The sequence below is a fragment of the Centrocercus urophasianus genome, unplaced genomic scaffold (genome assembly GCF_019232065.1).
Source record: "Centrocercus urophasianus isolate 14NV4802_14NV808 unplaced genomic scaffold, USGS_Curo_1.0 seq_26, whole genome shotgun sequence".
Taxonomy (NCBI): Eukaryota; Metazoa; Chordata; class Aves; order Galliformes; family Phasianidae; genus Centrocercus; species Centrocercus urophasianus.
The window spans coordinates 2,568,265-2,589,827 of record NW_024884822.1 but is presented as its reverse complement, the minus strand read 5'-3'; the positions used below and the strand labels follow the sequence as shown (position 1 = coordinate 2,589,827).

General features: G+C 40.1%; 1 protein-coding gene across 2 annotated transcripts in view; it reads right to left on the bottom strand.

Moving 5' to 3' along the window:
* Positions 1 to 21,563, bottom strand: part of SLIT3 (slit guidance ligand 3) — a 472,881-nt gene that overhangs the window by 39,705 nt on the left and 411,613 nt on the right. For both annotated transcript variants that reach the window (XM_042826239.1, XM_042826238.1), the window contains exons 28-29: positions 9,696 to 9,793; positions 3,196 to 3,335 (exon numbers count right to left, since the gene is read on the bottom strand). In XM_042826239.1, the coding sequence (XP_042682173.1) occupies positions 3,196 to 3,335; positions 9,696 to 9,793 (238 nt within the window). The remainder of the gene's footprint in view (positions 1 to 3,195; positions 3,336 to 9,695; positions 9,794 to 21,563) is intronic.

Below are 21,563 nucleotides of genomic sequence, written 5' to 3'. Positions count from 1 at the left end.
AATCTGAAATAGATGCTGAGCATCTACAGCAACCAGCCTGAAGGCTACTGAAAACATCACAGATTATCACAACAGAAACACCTTGTCTGAACTCCAGTATAATTTAGATTATTCTTAACTTAATTTGTATTAAACTAATCTGGTGAGAAATCCATGTTGTACCTAGAATCAACATTTCTTGGATAAAACCATATGGTCTGGATTTGTTCAGCTACCAAATCCAGCCATTCAAGCTTTTACAGAAATTTCTGTTTTCAACATAGGCATTAGTAAAGTATGAAAAATCTTGCTCTGCCTACTCTCTTAAGACAAATATGACTTTTCTTGAGAACTTGAAGACCTATTCTTAACCTCCCAATGGTTCTTAAGCATCATTTCTAATCCTCCTTCTCATCTCTCAGTTTGTCCCTATTGAATAGTTGGTCCCAACAAAAAGAGATATTTGCCTGTATTTTTCTGTCCTACTGGTTTCACCCTACCTATGGGTATTGCTGCCCCTGTTGGCAAAGCACGGCACTGTGAGTCCATTATACCCCAAACTACTTCGCACAAAAGCTACTTTTGCCTTGGAAAGTATCTCCCATCTTTCTTTCTTTGTTCACATACATACATATAGAATCCATACACTTGGCAGCTCTGAAGCACATACAGTTTGCTAACTGAATGATTAGCAGAGTCAGCACCCGAGAGGGACGCAGGGAGCTGAATGCAGTTATGAGAGCAGCAATAAGTTCCTGACCCCCCAGTGAAACCACACTCGATCTTGAAATGTTAGCATTCACCATTCTCAGTGTATTCAAATACAATATTAAAGTTGTCAGCACCTACTTATTTATTATGATTATTTTCATTTTAAAGGTACTACCTTACTATCTTCAGGTCTTGTATCACTACACAATGGTTTATTTGAGGAGAATATTCACAGAGATGCCCCGGATCTCATAGGAGACTCCAGCCAAACTCTATGCTTATGGATCCTTCTCTTTACAGGTCATGCACACCGTCCTTTTTAAAGTGCTTCTTCATGACTTGCCTGTTTACTTCCATGAAGTTTCCTTAGCTGCTGTTCATTCAATCAAGCAACTTCAAATGATGTTCAGTTTCTTGTGTTTGGATTCAACTCTTATGGAACCCTCAAAATCATGGCTCAAATTCACTTGGCATGTATGTAACATTTGTTTGGCTGACGGTTTGAGTTCTTGCAGCTACTTTATGCCTTTCTGCTCAGACAGGGCCAGGCGTATCTCAGAGGATATTTCAGCCCAGCCAGCTGCACTGCAGTGAGTCCTTCCAGGTGACTGGTCAGGCTGGATGGAATATCCATCTCCAAAAAGGAGGTAAAGCAGGCTAAGGCAATTCTTAATTGGCAATTCACAGTTCACTACACTCTCCCTTTTTAAAAGAAACACGTAAACTCATCAGATTTCAAACTTAAGCTACACTCCCATTTTTGTAGCCTTTCTTCACTTCACCAGCTATATCATATTTTTCCAGAAATATTTCCTGCTCTTCTTCACTACGTCTGTTTCAACTGCAGCCAAAGCTACTGCCTGTACTCTAACAGCAAATCATTACTGTGGGTACATACAATCGTGCACATACTACATGCAAGGCTGGAATCTAGCATGCAGTGTTACAACACACAAGTATTTGACAAACTCCCCCAAACAAGCACAGACAGTATGTAGGTAAAAAAATAAGATGGAAGTTGACTCAAAACATTTCAAAACTGATTCTTAAGTATCATGTGAATTCTCTGGCCTGTAGCCAGATTGCTATTTAAGAAGAAATCCCAATCTAGTTCTTTCCTGCTTTTCTTCTCTTCAATAACCAAAATAATCTGCAATAAGCCTGTGAAAAGGAAATAGCATTTGCATATATAGTGGATTTAGTTCCTTACTAGATATATCTTTTCTTGGCTTGGCAAATATATTTCCTCTTGTAAACATAAAAGCTCTGCCGCCCTGTATAGAATTTTGTTTGAAACCACCCAAGAATAGCTCACATAAATAGTGCACAAGCAAGCACAATTGGCTCAACATGCTTACAGGCAAAACTCTTTACTCTGCTAAGTTGAAGCTTTCCAGTTTTTGGCAGAAAAATCATTTTAGAACTCCAATAAATGTACATTCAAGTCATAAGGCTTTTTTCAGCTAAAGATTTACATGGGCCTCCTTTGTATCAGCCACAAAAGTATTTTAAGTTTGAAATTCTAGAAGCTTTCCCCTACTCCACCTCACCCAGACACTCAAGCTTGATCCTCATTAAATCCCTTGACATGCAATATATTCCTGTGTACAAGAAGCCCTTCATTACTTCTCCATGCTTAGAAGGTAATAAACCCATTTCAAAGGATGGAAGTAGGAATTATTGCAGGTGTTTCCTCACTGCTCCATGCTGTGGAGGTTGTGCTAACAGTTTGAATGAGTCAGTAGTATACTCCAGTAACGATTTGAGAAAAAACATTTTTAGATTGCAGTTAGGAAGGTTTCTGGCCTTGCAGAAGTTTTAGGAAGGAAGTTCTCTGAAATATAACATGGGCACTGGAAATAGTCATTCCATTTCTAACTCAGTTACCAACTTCTGTCACTGTGGGCTTAGCAAGTGACTGCACATCTGCTGTGCTGGGCTAACTGCCATGGATGCACTCTTAAAAACACAACTGAACCTGCAGTTTCTTAGTCTTTGCTTCTTCGCTTGTGAAATGGAGATAATGAAATTAAACAGCAAATTATCAGGCTTAACTTATTTAATATACGCCTTCGAGATCTCCAGTGAAAGCTATGCCCAAAAAACAACCATAATTTAAACTGGAGCCATTTTAGTTTTTCAAGATTTATATCAGATGTGTATCAGATTCAGTTCAGTACTGGGAGTATTTTTGAAATGTAGTGAATGCATGTGAAGAAATAAACATTTCATGGACACTTAAAATTTCAGCGTTTTTGAGTGTATTTTACAATGAAGAATCAGCAATTTGACTCAGAAGAGTGTTTGTGTTTGTGTTGAATATTGGTAGAACTGATACCTTTCCAGTCATTCATCAGTAAGACATACAGGGAGCTTAGAAATGGGACTAATTTTTTTTGTTAATTATGCATTTATGACAAAGTAAAGACACAATTAGACCCTTCCCCTTCAGCACTGCAGAGACTCCTCATGTATTCTTGTTCTTTAATTGTGGACCTTTCTTACCTGTGTAATTAGGAGGACAGAGACAGACATAGTTGTTGATCCCATCCACACATGTAGAGTTATTCTCACAGTCATTATCTTCGCAGTCATCTGGGTTTATTTCACACCTCTCCCCCTCATAGCCAAGGACGCAAGAACAGCTTGGGAGAAAGACAAAAATTAATAAAAGTTAGCATGGATCTGAAGGGGCAGGAGGTTGTGGGAAAGAAAATGAAATTAAAATACATACAAGAGAGTTACTAAAGCCAAACTCACTTCTGTGAAGCACATAACATTTTAACCCTATGCGTTTGGTGAAGGATGAAATCTCATGGTTCATGGGGTCATATAATTATTTACATGAGACATAAAAGCATCAGCAGTATATGGCCTTTGTTGTGTTTCCCACTGCTTTCTTTGTTGATAACTGTAGAACTGAAGGAAGCGGCTCCAAGGCAGGAGAGTGAACACTCTTCACAGTACTCAGCTCCTTGGCTTCCCTGCTAATGGCTTTGAGTATGTGGATTCTTACTTATTGAGGACCATATGATCATAGGGCAACTTGTCAGCTTTAAGATGGTTTTCCTTCTTTAAAGGAGAACATCTTGAACTGAATTTACAGACATGAACATTTTCTTCTCATTACCACTTTGTCATTTATCCAAAAAAGAAATGTTTGGGAATGGCTGCTTTTATGAGTGCAATAAGGTTTCAGTACTTCCACAGCTCCTCCAACATCTATTTGCAGAAGAACTGCTGATGCCTAGATGATTTAACTAAAGTTAAACACAGACAAACAATGGCAGAGCTAGTAATGCTTCTGTGAGGATGTGGACACTATTGAGGAATAAGTGCATTAAATATTTTATCTCACAATACTGTGTTGTATGGTCCCTAGAGTGAGTGTAAGAAACTAAGTGCTTGAAGAATTTAATTTTTTTTTCAGTCTCAGTTTCCTCCCCACACCTAAAAGTTACGGTTGCTAAGAGAACCTTTGTATTTTAAACTGTAAGCGATGAAGAGATAGTGGCCACAGTTTCCTAAAAGAGAGTCTAAAAGCACGTGTTAAGTGCTGCAACCATTTCAGCAGCTTCTAGGAAGCCAGCAGAGGTATTTGAAATGTCAGTATTGCTGTTCACTAGTCACAGAAAGCATGTATGCAGAATGGAAGGGTTGCTTCAAGTCCTAATCCAAACTACACACTCAGATGTTCATTTCCTCTCACATGCAATTTCTGGTGGCAGAAAAGGCAATGTTAAACACTGCTGATTGATGAGGATGAAAAACAGAAAACACCAGAGCAGTCACACTAATTGCTAGCCACTGCTTCCTGAAAACAGGGGAGTTTCCAGTGCAGAGACAACTACAAGGTACTTTTTCAGCTCGGATGGATAAGAGGACATGGGGCAGTTATCCTGTGTGAGCTGTACAGAGTTGGGCTGGGGAATGCCCAGGACAAATAGGAGGCTGTGAAGGGAACCTGTACCTCTATTGAGCTGGTTGTTCTCAGTATTACATCTGCTTCTCTTCCTCATGTGTGCCACACACCCAGAACTCCTGGGTAGATATGATACAAAGTGCTGCACTTCTCATTTGGCAGATGGCAGGCTGGACCCTGAGGATGAGGCTAGATTCTGGGCAACCTCAGAAACATGGGGAATAACAGAGAGGAAGTAAAAAGGGTAGGGAACATGCCTTGAGCAACCACAACAGTAAGACCTCTTAGAGGGGAAGAGGACAGGCACATAGGTCACATGCCAACAGTCATCCTCCTTTGGTCCTGTGGTGACCACTCACAGGTCATGAGAGTTAGAAACTCCTCACCATGAATAACTAAACCCAGAATGCTCACATCAATCCAATTCAGGACGCAAGAAGCAAAGAAATATTTTCTAATCTCTATCTCACTATTGCTAATAAAATATCTCCTTGCTGACCCCACAATGATGCTGAGGACTACAGGAGGCAGATAAGAACGAACAGCTGGCACACCATCTTTTGTGGCAGCAAGAGTGTAGGGGAAGGGGTAAAGACATCTAATTAATTACAGTGGCACATTCATCATGTCATGCTTTTTGATTACAACACCCCCTTTTCAGGGGCCTGTAACTCAGCCATAAAAATATGCTCCAGGCTGCAACTTGGCATCCAAGGTCTTGGTTTGGGAGCACAAATTTTTCTCTCCATTTAAAGGAAAGCAACAAGAGTGGTTTTGTGCTGGTTATTTTTATGTGAATATAACACCATTTTCTTTCCACAAAAGGACGGGGATAGCTTGCATGCATGCAATTAAAAATGACATTATTAAATACTATCACAGGAATGATTCAACTCAATAGTTACCACTAGTAATAATGCATATGGAACTGTTAACATACAATTGCTTAGTATTAGGACACATTCCATACTGAAGGAGATGTCAGCATAATTGATGACATTTGGCTACTGGTCCTGATGTATTATAGAGAGTCCTTACATTATTGCTTACGTATGATTCTTTATTTTGATTTGCATTCAGATGTGCCAAATATGAGGACTGAAATTAAATGATAAAACACACAGTTTGGGACCTGGATTGAACCATATGTTGAAAGAGTTGCAGTTTGGGACTGTTTGTACGTATTTTCCCAGAAAAAGCTTAGAAGAAAAATGAAGCTTGCAGAGTGACTGGGAGGTCATCAAACTCAAGTTCCAGCTGACCGAGAGAGAAAATTAATTCCAGAGACAATGATGAAAACTGTGTGCTGACTAAATAGTGAAGCACTGTGAGACAGCTTTTCATTTGGACCCTGGAAACAATGGAGCTATGGAAGAAAGAACCATTTCCTAAGACGCTGTGATCTAACCTCATAAAGATCCAATTCCCTTCCAGTTTAGGGATTCTGTTTTAGTGTTGTGCTCCCCTAAAACCAAAAAAAATAAATAAAATCTCACATCATAATTATTCTCTTGAAGGTGAAATACAACACATCAATTAATGACAACTCTTTGGGGACTAAACTTTTGGAGCTGCAGTACATTGACAATTTCTTAAGTTCATTCTATTCAATTTTTTTTCCAAACTGTAATGAATCTGTTTATTAAAAGAGGCATACACACAGTGTATCATGCTTAAAAACACACACACAAAAAAAACCAAAAAAACTTTTAAATACCAATGGTAAATTCTTTCAAGAATATTATAGCTTCTTACTAAAGAAGCTATCTACATCTGCATGCCAACAGAGTAGCCAGGAAGCACAACAGTTCTTGAACTAGGTAGAATTACCACTGGGCAGTTAATCTGTTCCAGGGTTTTACATTTATGAAGGAACTTAAAGTCCGGGGAAAGCACTAAAGAAAATGCTCTGTACAATGGAGATCTTTATACGTGGAGAAAAGTTAAAATATACTGCAGAGGCTGTTTCCCAACACCGTAGGCAAGCAAAGATAAGCTGGCTGCCTGCAGCTAACTCCAAGGCAGAGTTGACAGCTCTGCCTCCTACATCAAAGTCCCAGTTTTAGGCATGCTAAATGAGTGTGACATGTCTGATTGACCATCTTGTTTTATCTGTCTCAAATAAGCACCTTTTTTTGGCAACCTTTTGTCGCAGCAGACATAGATTAGATTAGAATGAGCAATGTAAAGAGAGGAACAACTTCATGTTTCTAATCCCCTGAGTCATACAGTGCCTCTTAATTAATCTTTAATGCAGGAAAAAGACCCTATCTTAAAAGAAAAATATGAGAAAGAAAATATTGCAGATTCTAAAAAGTGCAAGAATACAAAGTGCCAAGAAAGACTGAAGAACTGCAGTTGAACCTGTGCTCTTTTGTTGCCCCAGCAGGACCCACTCCTGCAGCAGTCGCAGTGACCCAGTGCCCTGCTGCTGGAACCCTGGCAGGTCCTGGACACAGCGGGCGAGTCGGGCTGGAATCTCAGTCCTAACGACGAATTTCCTGTCTTTGCATGGTGAACATCACCACCTCCGCACTATTTAAAAGGTAATTTTCTTGTCTAAAACTACAGAAACTTGAGAGTTAAACTGCTTGGCATTTCATAGGCAGGGAGTTTTGGCTAAAGTTTCCTTTTTAAAAGAGTAAAGATTTGACAAGTTTGGCAGCAGAGCTTGTGTATGAATCTATTTCCCTAGGGAAGAGAATATACAGAATATATAATTTCTTTTACAGGCCACACAACAGAAAAATCCAAGAAGGCCTCTCATGAAAATGTTTTTGACATCCACTTCCTCACAGCCTATAATCTAAGGCAACATTTTCCCATCTTGATGAACACAATTTTTATGTGTGTAACTCCAGCTGCTGCCATCCACTGGAGAAGAGATTTCCCAACAAAAAAAGAAAAGAAATATATATCTCAAAATGCTTCTTTTTTTTTCCCCCTTCACTGTTTCATCCCCTTCTCTAAGACATGCCCAAGCCCCACACTCTGCTCTTCAGAGCAGCACGAGGCCAAGGATGCTTTAGTGGGCTGACTGCATTACAAACATGGTGAGGAACTACAGCAGTGCATAAGCTGAATATTCAATTTTATGAAGCAAGATTTTGACAAGATATGGTTTTATAGGTCTTTTATTAGACCAACTGAAACTATATAAATAACTGTAAAAGCAGAAATCTTCCCTACAAAGCCCCAAATGTCAAGCAGCACAACCACTCCTGCTGTTTCCCAAGGACCTTGAAACCTACGTCTTTCTGGAACAGAAGCAAAGACCCTGAAAATGGAAACTTAATGAGAAAAAAATCAGAAGCAGCTTTCATTTTGGGTCAATCAAAGCATTCTTTTTGCTTTCTAACATAGCACGAAACAGAGCTAGACAAAAGTCTGAACCAAAATACAAACTGAAGTTTTTTGCTCCAGTGTTACAGATACTATCAAATGCTTTACTGGCACATTTTTACTATCAGATAAAATTTTGCAAAATGAGTACTGAGTGACACAATATGATGCAACTTTGCAATAGCACGATCTGCTGAAAATTGTCTAACCGCTATTACAGGAGGGTGACCCAAAGGGAACCTGAAGACCAACAGACCATTATTCCTCTGAACAGAAACTGAATCTGTACTCCAAATCCTGCTGGGGCTGCTAGCATCTGAATCAAAAAGAAGGATATTAGATTACCAGAGCAGGATAGCGGTTTTCCCAAAAAAAGAGGTGACCATTGCTGTGCTATGGACTGCAGAATCTCCTTTTCTCACCACCATGCACCAACACAACTCTATGCATGCATCTGTATCCAGGGGATGTGCTGCTCTGCTCACAGTTTTGACACAGCTGCTCAAAGAGGGTTGCCTTGATCCCACCTACAGGGCAGGACGGGAGCTCTTCTGTGCCTCGTTCCCATCCAAGGGATTTAGGAAATCAAAAAGAAGCCACAGTGCTTTGCTGGAAACATAAAATTTGTTGAGCCTTTAGCTGGGGGCTGGATGGCGCATTTCCAGATCCCCCTATGCCCTTTCAGTCACTCAGTCTTCCACCTGGTTCTGTCTATTTTCTGAGATAAGAGGATATGGGTTTGCTGACTTGGTTAACAAACTTGGTTAACCTCATCTGGAACAGTCATAATTACAGCTGAAAGCAAACTGGAACTAAAAAAAAAAAAAAAAAAAAAAAAAATCACTGGTGTGACTCCTGCTTACCCCATTTATAAACCTTGTATTACTGTGTCTCACTCCAGCTGTCATGAAGAGGAAGCAGTGCACAGGAGAAGACACAGCAGCAGCACGAGTAATGAATATATGCATTTAGAGATGAGACTTTCATATATTCTGTTGAAACATCATGGTGTAATTTTGCACATATTTTGAGCAAGAAATAGTATAAATATTGAGGAGGAAATCAATGAAGATTTGAAAAATGGCTTTTTGCAAGACAGTTTCTAGCAACATCAATGACAACTAGTGGCCAAAACCTGAAATCTGTAATTTCATAGTGGTAAAACAGGACTTCAGGGTGCACAAATCTCCCATTAACTGCATGAAAAATGTCTGGGTTTCTCTTGGAGTCTCCCAATCTAAGTTACATTTTTCTTACAGGGGAAAACTGAAACCCATGATGTCCAGCTAGAAAGGCTACTGTCTTGCAGGCATTATGCCCAACAAGATGTAGCAATCTCTTAATGTTTTTTAATTGTTTCTTTAAAGCCTGTTTGTCTACAAGATGCAGTATGAAAACATTTTGCATCTGGTTGTCAAGCAACAGATGCTTATTTTACGGATAGAAAAAGGGGCATGCATGAGTTTGATATGCCCTGAGGAAAATTAGCATACAGATAACACAGTACAGATCAGGCAGACTGCTCAAAATAGCTCTTAGAGTATAAGCCATTATGAGACAATAAGGAGATCTGTTTCAGAAGAAACAGTATGTCACCAATGAAACCAGATTAAATTTTTGGTCTGGCAGATAGAACTGTCACATGCAGCAGCTTTTACAAAGTACTCATTATACTTCATTAATGTAGTGTAGAAACACAACTATTTTATCATCTTGCTTTAAATGAACTTTGTGTTACTACCTGAATCCATCTTTATTTGCCTCGGTGAGGTGGCAGGTCCCTCCATTCTGACATGGATTTTGAATGCAAGAATTAATGGGCACACTGCAGTCCCGACCCTATTTGAGAAAATTTAAAAGAAAAAAAAGGTTAGTAAAATGCATGTCATCTGAATCACAACCTTTTGCTCCCTTACTCTACGTGTGACAGCACTTAAAGGAGAACTTCAGATATGTTCTTTACTGATGGGCAGATACATGTATCACTAAAATGAGGATCTGGGCAGGCATTTCTTCCAACCAATGGGACTAGCGGGTATCTTGGTAAGTTTCAAGATACTGGTTAACTCTTTCATTTTATTATTTTAAGGAAACAGCTGGTTTTATCATTACTCTAGCCCATTTTAATCCCCAACATTAGTTACACTGAAAGGACTGAATCATGGCCAAAGGTAAGCAGAAGGCCACACACAGTCAGCACAGGACCACGTAATCAACCCTCATTTACCAAGTGCTCAGTTAAAAACTGTAACCGTACACCACACTCATTACTACACATTGTCAAAACTAAAAGAGGGAAATCCATTTTTATTCTGAGAGCTGAGTTTATCTACAGAACACACTGAACCCTGTTTGAGATATTAGCATTGAATCAGTCTCTTCTTAAAACTCGCCCTAAAACATACATTATTTCCAACTGAACTTCACCAGCTTGGACAATATCCACTGCTGCCAACTGACTTTTTATTTGGCTTTTCAAAGCCTAGACACATTTATCCAATCATTATATTCTACTGATTAGAAAAAGCTATTTGTAAAATTGCCAAGTACATCAAAGAGGTTGTTCTTTCCTTTCATTTACTGTCACAGTAGGGTAGAATAGAGACACCTGAAAGTCTGACAGCACTCAAGGGATCTGTGCAATCACAAGAAGTTCAAGAGATCTCTGCTTTTTCTATCGAAGATCCCATTAGCAGTTGCCCTCTGCCAGCTCATCTACTGGAAAGCTGATAAATGATTGCAATCAAAATGAGAAAAATATCAAAGGAGACACACTCATTCAGTCAGTTTTGCTGGGGTTTTTGGCTTTGATTTAGGAACCACTATATATACTGTACTTCAGAAGAATAACAATGGTATATCTATCTGGAAATCCACACAGAGGGCAGATGTCAGCCCAGGACACCAATTCGTAACAGCTGTAGCCTTCACTTATCAGTACCAAACACCACACTACCACTGCCGATCATCCTTGCTCACAACACTAATCAAAAGCCACTCCTTTCTCCACTGCCTTTGCAACAGCTTCCAACAGTTCCATGACTTTGAATATCTGGTATGATGTACAGCAGGAGGGAGCACTAAAATAATTATTTCTGTAATCTCAATTTTTGTAAGATTGCTGTGTTGTGGAAATGGAACGTGTCAATGCTTCAGCCATATACCTGCACCTGAGACCATCAACTGTGAGTACAGTTTTCATCTTTGAGGCTTCACTGCTCTCACTTGCTATATATCCATATTACAAATAGGCAAATAGACAAGCCTAAAGCTGTACTAGACAGATATCTAACAGCGATTAGCTTGCCTCAGGATGGATACAGTGGGGTTAGAAAAGGCACAGAAAAGGAGTATAAAAATGTTTAAAAAAGGTGGATATATAGGAGAATATACAACAAAGAACAGGACTTAGTCTGGAGAAAAAAAGCTGACAAGAATGCTATGACTGAGATTTACAGAATAACAGAACTGGTAAATGCAGAATTTGTTACTCTCTCAGTACGCTCCACAGCAGAAGAGGAACAATGACTGATATTAAAAGATAAGCTTACTACAGATTAAAAAAAAAAAAGAAGTTTGCCAGACTATGAGCTTCTGGGAATTTTGTAAACACAAGACTGTAAAGTGAGATAGTATGAAAGCCATTAGACAAATCCATAGACAACAGATCCAAAATAGATATGGAAGGCAGTCAGCGGACATCGGCATCCCCAGTTGGACGATGGTGAGTAGTGGGGTAATTGGAAAGAAGTGCTGACCAAGCTTGTGTCCTTTCCATAGAAATCAAAACACGCTGCTGCCTGCACTACAGGCAGAGAGCGAGCTATGGTAAGCACACCACAGACCAGGCTGGCATTTCTCATGTTATGACAAAGCTCCTTGAAAGGCTTATTCCATTCTGAATAAGAAAAGGTTCCCTAGCTTTGTTTCAAAACCCCCAGAGTGAAGACTGCTTGACTTACTGTATTTTAAGGGAATAGCTCTCCCATGAAAACCACAGTAGGATAAATTTGATCAGTTTGTCTATGGCTGAGCATCAGTTTGGGAATTCTTGCTCATCCCTTTGAGCCAAGACCAAGTAGGCTGGTCAAATCACACTAACAGGTCATAACTGGCCACTTCTCTCTTACACTACACAGTGACCAGATGGAATTCTTGCTCAGCTCTTGATAGGTGCTCCTGTTTCCAATGACGTGTCCAGTCTGAGGGTGACTAACTGCTGGGACAGGGACTGTGCTGGTTCTGTGACAGCTCATTTCCCATGCATGCTTTCCGTTCAGTATTATTATGGCAGCCATCTTGTCTCTGGAGCGCTCATTTTGAAATTGGTACAGCCTCATTAAGCCCCATAAAAACAACAAAACCACAACAGCCACTAAGCGTGAACCGTGAACTGCTCTATAGAGTTCATTTGCTCAGGTCTGTCCACATACAGTGCCAGGCTCCCCATGTCGCACGCAGTTCAGCTCCCCAGATACTACTGAAATCTTTAGTATTCTGTTGGGCAGGACATACTGCCACTCACTGTGAGAAAAAATGCAATACACAGTAATTATACCTTTGTCCAACAGCACAGAGGGGCTTTGTTACAGAAATGGTAGAAGAAACTGTATTTTCTGTGTCAACCACCACTTCCTCCCAGCACTCCCCAGAGAGATAAGCTTTGCATTTTAAAATTTGTGTAAATACAAAGAAACAGGGACATCCTTTTGCCTGGTTAAATCAGAAGAGAAACACTTCTGAACAACAACAGAAGTACCTGGCTAATCCCCTGCCTCACTGCAAGTTCATTCCCCAACTGCAGCCGTGCAGGCTGCACGCAAAGACCTTGCAGAGGAAGGTTCTGCTTCATTTGGACTGCATTTGCCAAGCAGCCTGTGCTTCTCCATTTGAAATCCCGAGCCCCCCAATGTCTCAGGGAAGATTTGGGAAGCGTCAAGGGAAGCTCACGCAGGTTTTATTTTGGCACCATCCGGCCCACAGCACTTGGCAGCCATGAGCCACGCAGCATTAGCCCTGATCTGCTGCCGCCCCGCTGCACCAGCGCCTGTGTCCGTCCATCTGTGTGTGCTAACTTCACTGAGCCATCCTCACAGAGCTGGAAGATGCAACCTTTTGTATTTGTCAGATTGCATCCCTGAAGAAGAGATCAGTTTACGATACTTCATTAACATCAGCCACTTCTGTTTCATATGAGCTCTCCACCATTAAGATATTAAATCCTTTGCAGATAAACGAAGCAAGAAGTAAAGCAGAAATCACAGCATTCATTTTTTTGTGAAGGTTAATAACGCAGTTGAACACTGTATAAAACAGTTCCCATCATTTCTGTGGTAGTTTTTCAGATTATCTTGAATATTCTTGTACAAATGTAATAAACGTTAAAATGAGAGCAAGACATTTTCAGTCTCTCACTGACACATGAAATTTGTGATGACTTGGACTAGGCTCTCATTTCTTTGCTGAACTTGGCTGAATTATTGGCCTCAAGCATCACAGAAACCAAACAGAATGTGTTGCTGAATCAGACTTAATTACAACACTAACTTGCTATCTGGCTTTCGGAAAATTAAGAGTCTCTGAGTCAGTTTACTCACGCTAATAAATGAGCAAATGCCACCTAATCCTTCACTGAGGATCTTCTTCTCTCAGTTGATTTTATCAGTAGCACTTTGAGAGCCCACAAAACAACTGCAATTTCTCTAACACTGGAGATTATGATAACCAAAGGATTCCAAAAGCAGAGAATCTGCAGAAAAAATTGGTACTAATAAATCTATAGCACAGCAAGGCCATTCTGTTTCTGCATGAGACTGTCACTACTCATGAGAGCCCAAAGATATTTTAGAAACATCTTTCAAAGGAATAATGCAGTTCCCTAGTCTCAACTTACACAAAGGCCATTCTCCCTGGAAAAGTGGAATCACTGTCAAACATCACTTAAATTAATTTATTTCTGCAGTGGAAAAAACACTTTGAAATACATTCCCTAGAAAGAAGTGTTCTTACAAATGAGAATATTGTATGTTTGCTTCAAGGCTGAAGAGCCTCTTAATAAAGCCTGAACCAGAAGTATAGGCACAGCCTGTGTTTCAAGGACAGGAGAGAAAACATGACTGCCTCAGCAATCCACAGCAAGAGGATGAAGGTCCCTCTGGGTGCAGTATTTTATTTCTCTCTAGAAATTAGCTTCTTAAGCTGTGATAAATTTTTATCTAATCTGATAAGAAAGCATCAGATCCAAAACACTTAATAGAATTCCTTTCATTTTTCATAAAAAAGGAAAGCATTGCGTGGTGAAACACAAGATTTCTGCCACTGAACAGAGACACAGATGTTCCAATTCCAGCTGACTTCTAAATTCTAAAGTACCTCAGCTGGTTCAGGCTGTAGCTGAGCTTCTCCAACTCTGCATTTTCAGTGAATGAGCACAGACTATCCACCATGCTCGAAAAGTGTCAGCTCTTTCATACTCAGCAGCAATTAGCCATACCGGGCACCAGTGTCTGTACAAGCTGTTGCTCGCTGCTGCTGTGCCAAATTCTGACCTTTACAAGTACCCAGTACTGGAAAATGTTACATCACGATCAGCAAAACACCCAAGAAGTAGCAGCAAAAGCTAATTGGGACCTCAGCAGAAAGAACAAAAGAGAACATGACCAAAAAGCACCTTGATACCATTTCAGTCAGGTGCAATGACTTCTTTAAAATTAATTTTCACGGCTGACAGCTTTGTGCAGGCTGAAATCTTCATTCAGACCTGAGCTCTGCCCACTCCAGAGTGATCCTTCACCCCTTCTAACAGCAGCCAGCACAGAGCAGAGGCAGCAGCACAGCGTGCCACAGGTGTGGGGCAGAAGCTCCCCGGAACTGAAGGCTCTTGCTGCTGGCTGCACTACAAACATGATGCAGTCCAGGAAGGAGACACACACAAGTGGACACAAGGCTACCTGGCTGCAGCCATCTGAGAACAGGGACACCTCTTTGCAGGTAATGACAGCCTTGTTCAATGGTTTCGATGTTTTAAAGCATGCTGGAAAAAGAACTGTAGAAGAAAAAATACTGGAATTCATTTAAGTTATTAACAGTGTAGAGTCTTATTTAGATGGTATAAGCAGAGAGCGGATGGCAGCATTCACGTGTTTAGTAAAAGTGCTAGACTAAGACCAAATAGCTAATAGATACTCCAAACAAAGCAGCAGGACATTTTCACAAACAACTGAAGTACCATGCTCAAGGTATGGCTAAAAGTTTTAGGGAAAGAAATAATAAAAAATGACCAGCTACAAAGATACTGTATGCCAAACCTAATCCCTTACATTCCTACCAACTCTGTCATGCAAACATTAATACACGTGTCCAATTGGTGTCCTGGACAAAAGCTAACAAGTACTCATTAACTGAAGGGAAAAGATAACATAAATGTGCCTCATGAGGGGCTTAAAAGGAAAATTCACAGAAGATAAACTGAGATGTACAGCATCTTCTATGAGAGTGCATTCAGAAACGCTACTTAAACTTGAAGAATCTCCTTGCTTTAAAATGTTAACCTCTTAATATCGTGAATATTGTGAAAAAGAATGGACACATAGCCACATACATAGCTTTGTTCTGCTTTAACAGAGCCTGAAAAGTTTAAAGTTTAAACTTTAATTTCTTACACTGACCGTTTGAGTACTGAAATGACATCTGCATAGGTCAGTGGGACTTGTTCAGACATTCAGACCTACACAGGTCTAATAGCAGAAGGAGGGGCTAAGTGTGGTATGTAAGCAAGGCTTGATTCCTGGTGCTTTGTATAAAAGAACGAGGTGAAACGCAATGAGAGGAGAGAGCGGAGAACACTCAGAAACAGTAGGAGACACAGACACCAAAAAAATTCAGTTTAAAACCTAGAATAGCTTTTTGACTTGAATTTTGCTTCTTTCATGCTTAAGAAAGTGAGAATTGAAATAAAAGGCTCTCTTGAAGTTATGGCATTCAGCTATATAATAAGGTACAAACTCATGCTACAGTCTTTATCTAGTGGCATCTTTAACTGTATCTTAGGAAGGACTCAGCACTGGGATTCACACTATTGCCATTTTAGCAATGAAACCATTTGAAACTGATTCCTAATTGATTTCACTAAAATAAAGATATATGTAGACATTACACGGTGATAATCTGCATACAGTAGTCTGAAGTTCTTCAACTGATCCAGGTGGTACTGTTTCCTTATTTATGCTCTCCCTGGCTGTGAATGTAATGGCTAAGCCTCAATCTGGAAAAGATGCAGATGACGCTCATTGGCAAGGTCAAGCAGCTACAAGAGCTGGCAGGGTGTATGTTAGGTCCATCTGCTTAGGCACATATACAAATTATTTGGCAAAACACGGGTAATATCACAGTAATTTTGGATCAGACTGCTCTTAGATTGCCAGGTGGAAGTAGAAAGATTTTGATCATCTGTTGTTTGCAGAGAGGTTACGACTCTCCTTTCTGAATGCAGACCTTGCTACAGACATCCACCCTGCAGATGCCTCTAGCTTAGCATACTCACAGTGGTTATGAATTTACTATTTCTCTGTATTCTTCTGTCATAATAGGGTAATAAAAATGCCCCTTCTTGCATTTGCTGTTTCCAAGTCAATCAATTTAACTTGAAAAATTAATACATTTTACCCATTTCTGATCTTGAAAAAAAAAATTAAAATGAATTTGAATTTATTTACACAATTATTTTTTTCCTAAATTCATTACTGTTTCTGTACAGCTAATCTTACACATTGACACAGAAACATGACAAATCCAAACACTGTCCGCAAGCATTGTGAAAAACAGCATTTGCTACATTATACTGAAGTTAGATAATAGACGAGATACTGACATTACTTTTGTTGCTGCATCCCCCACCATTTGGCTGATTTAACTGCCTCTGAAAACTTTCCCAGCATTAATATCTGAAGTAAATATACAGATAATGGTTACTTATATCCCATCATCCTCAGTACTGTATAGTTATCATCTTTGCCAGTCTAGCTTCATCTGGCACCTGATTAAACAATTGGGCATGGCAACAGCACTTCTTAGTGACTTCCTTGTCCTTGTTAATAAATCACAATTGTCAATTTATAGCAAATTAGGCGAACTCTGCTCTCTTAAGCCTCATTTTATTTAAATCAGTAAGATTTATGATCCTCCAGAATATAATACACTTCCATTACCTCAGTAGCTTGTAATTGAGAGTATGCCTGTCAAAGTCAAAGCGCAAGGATTCATCATATTATTTTTTAAAAGCTCTGGCTCTTCTCTGAAAATTACAAATGCTCATTCTCAGTGGACATCTGAGGTTTACTTTGCAAATTTTGATGTAAATTCTGATTGTCCTTCTAAATCTCTCCTAACGTTGACATTTGGGTTTCAATGGTCTTTTGGGTTTTCAATCAATGACAAAAGATGTGTCATCAATCTATCACAGAGCTGATTCACATAGCACATATCTGAACTTAGTCCAGAGGTATAAAACTGGATGGAGCAGGTGCTCCAGAGCTTCCAAGGTTGATAGATCAGCTCTGTCTGATGCAGATCACTGTGTGAACATGAAGAAGAGAATGATCAACACTGAAAATTTGTGCACACGCATGAAAGAGAACAATGTTTTCAGTACCCTTAGAAAACCAAAAGGCCAATTTATTTTACAACACTTTGCAGTGATAATAAAATCCTTCTTCTCAAGCTATCAAAAGCCAGTGAACATGAACACTGGATATAGAGCTATAAAAACCAAGCATTTGTATAGAAAACACAGTCCATATTAATAAGAAATAGGTAATTAAAGAAAATGCAGTAATTGTATTTTAAACTTATTACTCAAGGCAACGGACCTGTGCTTAACTTTTAAGAAACTGAATACAGAACATGTCTGAGAGATGAGAAGCACATCACATGCAGAAACTCAAGGAAACCTACAGTGAGGAAGGGCCCATGTGATTAAAATACCTCCCCAAAACAATCAGTAAATTTCTGAAATAAAGAAAGATGACTGAAGAGCCACAGTCACATAGTGAAACCACCAGCAAAGATTTCTCCTGTCTTTTCAGGATGCAGCATTTTGGCGTGGGACAATTCTGTAGTGGTATTTCAGTATGAGACCTTTTATTTCTGTAATCTGTTTTGCTTGTGAAAGCTGTGTAAGGCTTCCCCTACAAGGAATGCCCATCCACAAGTACCAGCAACCCTGTCTGGAATAAACCAAACCATAAATCAAATTATGACAGTGGACTGAACTAATGCTAACAGAGAGAAGAAAATGTTTTCTAACGCAAACAAACACGCAAACAATTTTTTTTCAGATAACTAAAGAAATCAAACACACCCACCATGGAAACGAGCAGTATCATGTCTAGCACATACTCCAAAGGCTTTCAGAAGCTCAGGGAAGGAACTCCCAGGCTGCAGGGATAATTGCTGCCCTGCACTGCCTGGAAGGAACCAAGAGCACACAGCTCTGTGCTGACTTTAGCAGCAGCAGCACACTTACCCCTACACAGAAATCATTCTCTAGCTAGTCTGGTATTTATATCATTTCAATTAACAAGAAAGAGTTTACTCTTACATTATAAAGAAAGTTTTCTTTTCATCTTTGCCTGCTTACAGGAATTCCACCAATCCCATCATTCCCAAAGGGCAAGCAGTCTGGCAGGGCAACCTCTGTTCATGTTCTCTGGAAACAAAAGAAACCCAAAGGGTGCATCCTTACTATGGCCAACCTCAAGAAAGCCTAAAGGATGACAGGTGGCAGACAATCACAGGGAAATCCAACAGTAAGGATTTTCAGCTGTGACCAACTACTTCAACTGATTCAATTACGTGGAAAAATTGTGGGATGCTGAAGATCAAGAGCTAGTTAAAGAGACCTTGATTAAGCAAAGTTATAGGAACCAGTAATCACCTGAATGACAGGCAAGCCACAGGGGAGGAAAAACTGTTATTTAGTGTAACAGGACCAGGCAAACATAAGAAGAGCCTAAAATCTAGCCTAAAAGCCAATAAAAAGTTCTGTACCCTGGGAAAAGATTAACTGAAAGCGTGGTCTCTCATGATATTTTGTACTACATCAAAAAAGCAATAGTAAAAACAAAGTGGCAGGAATAGTCCTCACTGCCGAGGGAATGAAAATGATGATGCCCACTGGTGGGTATGGCTTACAATTCAGCTTAACTTCACTGCTTAGCTCCTTCTCCTGAACAAGCAAAGGAAATGCCTGAAGCTGCTCAACATCTGCTTTCTTGCTGCCCTAACACAAATGGAAATACTTCTTTAGAGTTGGCTTTATTATTAAGAGCCCTCATTAGGGCATGCCAGAATGCATTATTACATTTTTTACGGGGTTTGCGGTGGGTGTAAGCATGCCTCGCCGCCTTCAGCCAGGCAGTAATCCCTCCTTAAGCCTTTCATTTTTATGCTCTTCTGGATGCATATCTGCATATCTCCATTCTCTTTAAACCTACCAAAATAGCAAGGGCAAACAGAAAGAAACACAAGTCTGATGCACAGCAAGTTTTAAGGAGGAAGCACACAGGAAAATACTGCTATTTCTGCTGTTTTTCCCCCCATACCCCCAGGGAGCATTAGATGAGATTACAGCCACCCACTGCTGACACTGGTCCTTGCCCTGAAAATTCATACATAAATACAGGTCTACTCATTTTACATGGCCACCCATTGCCTCACATCCCCAAGGGCTTCCTGCATTATTTTACTAAGAGTGAAAAACGCTTCTTCAACATTCGTTAGGAAGTATTTTAAATATGGTTTGAACAAACAAATAAAAAGCAGAATACCTCAGATCACACAAACACACGCTCCTGGTGAAATTATCACAATGAGAGTTCAACGCAGAATCAGCTCACAAAAACAGTATTGTGCCATGTTGATTTCTTCACATGAAAACTTGGCACTGAGCTTACATTCCTACATCTGTCCTCCCAGCCCTGACATTGGGAAATAAGAAAGCCAGGACTGAGCAATACGTGAAGGCAAAGATGTTTGCTCTCCCATCCCACATGGATGAGGGCAGGCTGGTTTATGAGTTCCTTCCAATTTTCCTTTCATATGCAATTGTAACTCGTGGTTTTTAATCTGTGCACTGAATGATGTATATGGGGAGTTATATGACAATAGCTCCAAAGAAACAAAAGCAAGAAGATACATTTCCAAGCAGTGTTAGCCTAACAAACAAGGGCTGACATGGACTCTCACACAGCTGGCATGCATCAGTAGCCAAACCCTCCACTCAGTTAGTTTCATAGAACCCCAACCAAATCAGCATTACTGAGAAACTGGCCCGCTGGAAAAAACTTGCACTGCCTCAGCCTTGTGGTGTAAGAGCTTCCCAGAACAGCCGGACATGAAATAACATATGATATCTACATTTTAAAACCCATTCTATGTTATTACTAAAACAATCATTATCCTTGGTCTCCAAGAGGTTATTCACATAACGTCAACAGGGTGAAGAACAAGTACAGCAAACTTTGCTTGCCCACGCTCCAAGCAAATGCAGGACATGTGCACCCTCAAGAGAGAATGACACGGCCAGAGCAGCACTGAGCCCATGCTAATAATATGAGAGGTCTGCAATGATGTTATCTACCTATCAGCCCTGCGCTGAGCAGTCAGAGCTTCTGCCGGGCTACATCTGTCTGCTGGCACCTCAGTCTTATCTGCGTACAACATGTGACAGACACAAATCTCACATATCCCACAGACACTCTTCTGCTCTGAGATTCTCAATTTCTAACCCTGTTTTCAGGGACAAAATCTTGGCGCGGAGGGTTGGAGGGAAGAAGAGCCAAATTCCTAGCAGAAGTTTGGAGCCAGCTTCCTCACTATCATTCTGGCTTCGCTGTAATGCCTCCCACCACAAGAGTCTGGCTGCAAAGCATATTGTCTCTCCAAAGCCCAAGAGCTTTACCCAGAATTTTTCCAGTTGTATCTGTCACTCTGGATGACTGGAGAAATTGGTTGAACCCTCAGGATACTGCAGTGCTGCTTGAGAAGCCAGGATACTGGCTGAACTCACCAAGGAAGAGAGCTGGGTGAAATTTACATCAGCTCTACCACAAACACACCAGCATCTGTTGCCCAAAGTGTGGACCATGTGAATTACTGATTTTACGTCTCCTCACTTTCCATTTCAGACAGCTGTCAGCAATACCAGAACCCAGAGATGACAAAAATCTCTGCATCCCAGCAGCTCAGGCTCCCATTTATCTGAGTAACCAAAGAGGCTGTGGCAATGCCTGGGTAGGCAATTCATGGCATGTTCCACGTTGACAAAGTTTTTTTATTTCAGATAAAACATAGATGTATTTTTAACTCTCATTCCCCATTTCTACTAATAATTCTACCTTGAAGAATGGAAACATCTTTCCTTCATTTGTTGTTACCAACGTTTTAAGAAAATAAGCGTAAAAAACATAAAAACCAGCCTCTCCACCAAAATAATAGTTAAAAAAAAACACACAAAAACAACAAAACAACAAACCCAAAGAGTATTTCCTGAGTACAGTGGCAAAGCACTACATTTGTTTTGCTCACCTTAGGTTTTACTACAGCTATTCAA